Here is a 2,671-nt window from a genome sequence, read left to right on the forward strand (position 1 = left end):
ATGCATGAACATGTATATTATTTATATGCACAAAAACAAACAAAACATGACATATAATAAGCATATCTGTGCTGAATATGATTATTAATGGTAGGCTGGTAGCTATAACAATACAATTAATAGTGAACATCTCTAGGGACACTATACTCACACTAGATTACAGTACAATACTACAATAGTACATGAACATGCATAACTACATTATTTACTGCACCTCTGATCCTCTGTATAACATACTCCTTAATATCTAATGAAATTAAACACAAAGAATTATCATAATAACAACATTTACTAATAATAACTCACAATATACTTACTTCAGTAGTCATGACAATACACGATGCTGTTGGATTAATGGTAGTGTCTCCAGTCATTAGTCCAACATCTTTAAACTCCTCATACATCTCCCTGTACTTCTGGTTACTCAATGCCTTGAGTGGTGTAGTATAAATGACACGTTGACGATCCCTCAGTGATACAGCAATGGCATACTCTGCTACTACAGTCTTTCCTGCTGAGGTGTGGGCTGAGACTAGGACTGACTGGTTGTTCTCGATGCATTGGACAGCTTTCCTCTGGAAACTATCCAATTTAAACGGATACTCCTAGAGGGACACATAATCAAAACAACAGACATTGTTTAAATTTAAATTTGTATGTACATGTACTACATTTTACAGTTCAGATACCTTAGAGTGACTTTTAATTGCGGGTACTAAATTTTGCGATTTTAGCACAAGGTAGATTTTGCTGGTATTAAAAATTGCGATTAAGTAATTATTACTAATAGTTATATGGCATCATGATGTCATTATTAATAATTGTGCGTATTAATAATTGCGATTTTAACCCAAACACAAAATTCGCAATTAATAGTACCCGTATTTAAAAGTAACCTTAAGGTACATGTAGATATAGAAGCTAGTATAGATCTAGAATTAAGTACACATGTGAATAGCAGCATTGCAGCCAGTTACATGTACACTGTAGTAGCATAGTTCATTTATTCACTTAGTAGGATACTTATACATGTACTTATTACATATACAATACACACACGTACATATACATACATACACGTGTACATATGTAAGTTATTTATAACTTTAAGAGTAGCACATGTGACATACTTTTGCAGGTTTTTCGTTCAGCGGTTTCAAAGACTCAAACTTGTAATTTGCAGGAACAGAAACCTTGAAAAAGAGCAAATGAAAAAAAAAACATTATTAAATACATGTATACACATGCTCAAAAGTTAAAACTAAAATGTTCATTCACTAGTTATTTCTTCAATAATAATCATCATGCTGAGAATCACCTTACTTCATGTGTGCAGGTGTCTTCAGTATCAATGTTGACAATAATGGCTGGTTCACCAAAAAAAGGAACCTTCTTTGTATCTTCAAGCTCAATCCTAACAAAGACTAATATATAATGGACATTTCTTTTACACATGTACATGTACATGTATATATACTGTATATTTGAGAGCACTTAATTTTGGTGATTTTACTATTAAAAATGCACTTAGTGGTTTTTAATTTGGCAATTTCGGTACACGTGTGCATTAGTTTTTGGCAATTTGAATTACTTGAACTTGCCAATAGCCCCACCCCCACAAAATTAACATACAACACATCTTAAATGTACATGTACTATATGTATAAAGGTGTAAATTAAGTCAAAGCTCAAAAAATCAAACAGTAAAACTGTATTACTGTACAAATCATTTTATAGCTACCTTTCATCTTCTTGCTTCTCAGTGGAGTCATCATCATCAGCTTCAAGACTGTCCAGGTCTAGTTTCTGTCTTTTGGTACGAGTGGCCGAGGACTCGCGCGGGGAAGAGGAACCATTAGACGAGGCTCTTTTGGCTGGCCTTTTCTTTTCACTCCCAGTGCTAGACTCTTCATCAAAGACGCTGAAAAGATCACCAGAGAACAGCGCCATTTTAAACACCACGTGTCTTTAAATTTTAACTTGAAAAATTGTCTAAAAATTTGATTAGCCATCCTCAAAATTTTTTGAATTTTTTTGCAGACCTAGCCCGTCCCACTAGCAAGCTAGCACGTCAGCTCACAAGGTGATAAAATGTCTTCTTCTCTGGTCATTTTCTTCTCTTTCTTGGCTCTGACTGCTGTGGCCAAAGACGTCGAGCTTCCCAGATTCACCATTGATCTTGACCAGCCACCAGAAGAAAGATGGACGGAGATTGCTACCCAGTATACAAAAGAGCTGAAAGAAACAGTGGAATTTTTTGCTAAAACTTACGACGAATTATACGCCATGCTCAGTATACTTGGTGGAGACGTAGATAAGTATATACCAGATCCTTATGCTGGGGAAATAAAAGGAATAGCCTCCACTACTGGGGTTACTGCTGGAGAGATCCTCTTTATTAACATTATTTATGGACTGACAGCATTTGGTGATAAAAGCTCCTCGAGCAAGTCTCTGCTAGGCTGCACGAGTATCGTGAGCCAAACAGAATCAGGGAATATTCTACACGGAAGGAATCTTGATTATGGTATTAGCCTCCTACGTAATATAGCAATTATTGTTGATTTCCAAGTGTCAGAAGTGACTACATTCACTGCCACTACTTTTGCTGGTTATGTCGGAGTCCTTACTGGGCAGAAAGCAAACTCCTTCACAATTTCGCTTGACGAAA

General features: G+C 35.9%; 2 protein-coding genes across 2 annotated transcripts; one reads left to right on the forward strand and one right to left on the reverse strand.

The window, feature by feature from the left end:
• Positions 1-209: 209 nt before the first annotated feature.
• Positions 210-1,962, reverse strand: LOC109591244 (superkiller viralicidic activity 2-like 2; the record flags this gene model as incomplete). Its single annotated transcript, XM_020007015.1, has 5 exons — positions 1,742-1,962; positions 1,324-1,414; positions 1,131-1,193; positions 318-605; positions 210-247 (listed from the first exon to the last, which is right to left on the reverse strand). Coding segments are annotated over exons 1-5 (689 nt in total), but the record flags the coding sequence as incomplete, so codon positions are not given.
• Positions 1,963-2,091: 129 nt separating this feature from the next.
• Positions 2,092-2,640, forward strand: LOC100638703 (acid ceramidase-like; the record flags this gene model as incomplete). The annotated part of the gene is made up of 1 exon (XM_003391518.2): positions 2,092-2,640. A coding segment is annotated over exon 1 (549 nt), but the record flags the coding sequence as incomplete, so codon positions are not given.
• Between the last annotated feature and the right edge of the window lie 31 nt (positions 2,641-2,671).

This window comes from Amphimedon queenslandica, unplaced genomic scaffold (assembly GCF_000090795.2).
Source record: "Amphimedon queenslandica unplaced genomic scaffold, v1.1 AMPQUscaffold_8624_Cont19433, whole genome shotgun sequence".
Classification (NCBI taxonomy): domain Eukaryota; kingdom Metazoa; phylum Porifera; class Demospongiae; order Haplosclerida; family Niphatidae; genus Amphimedon; species Amphimedon queenslandica.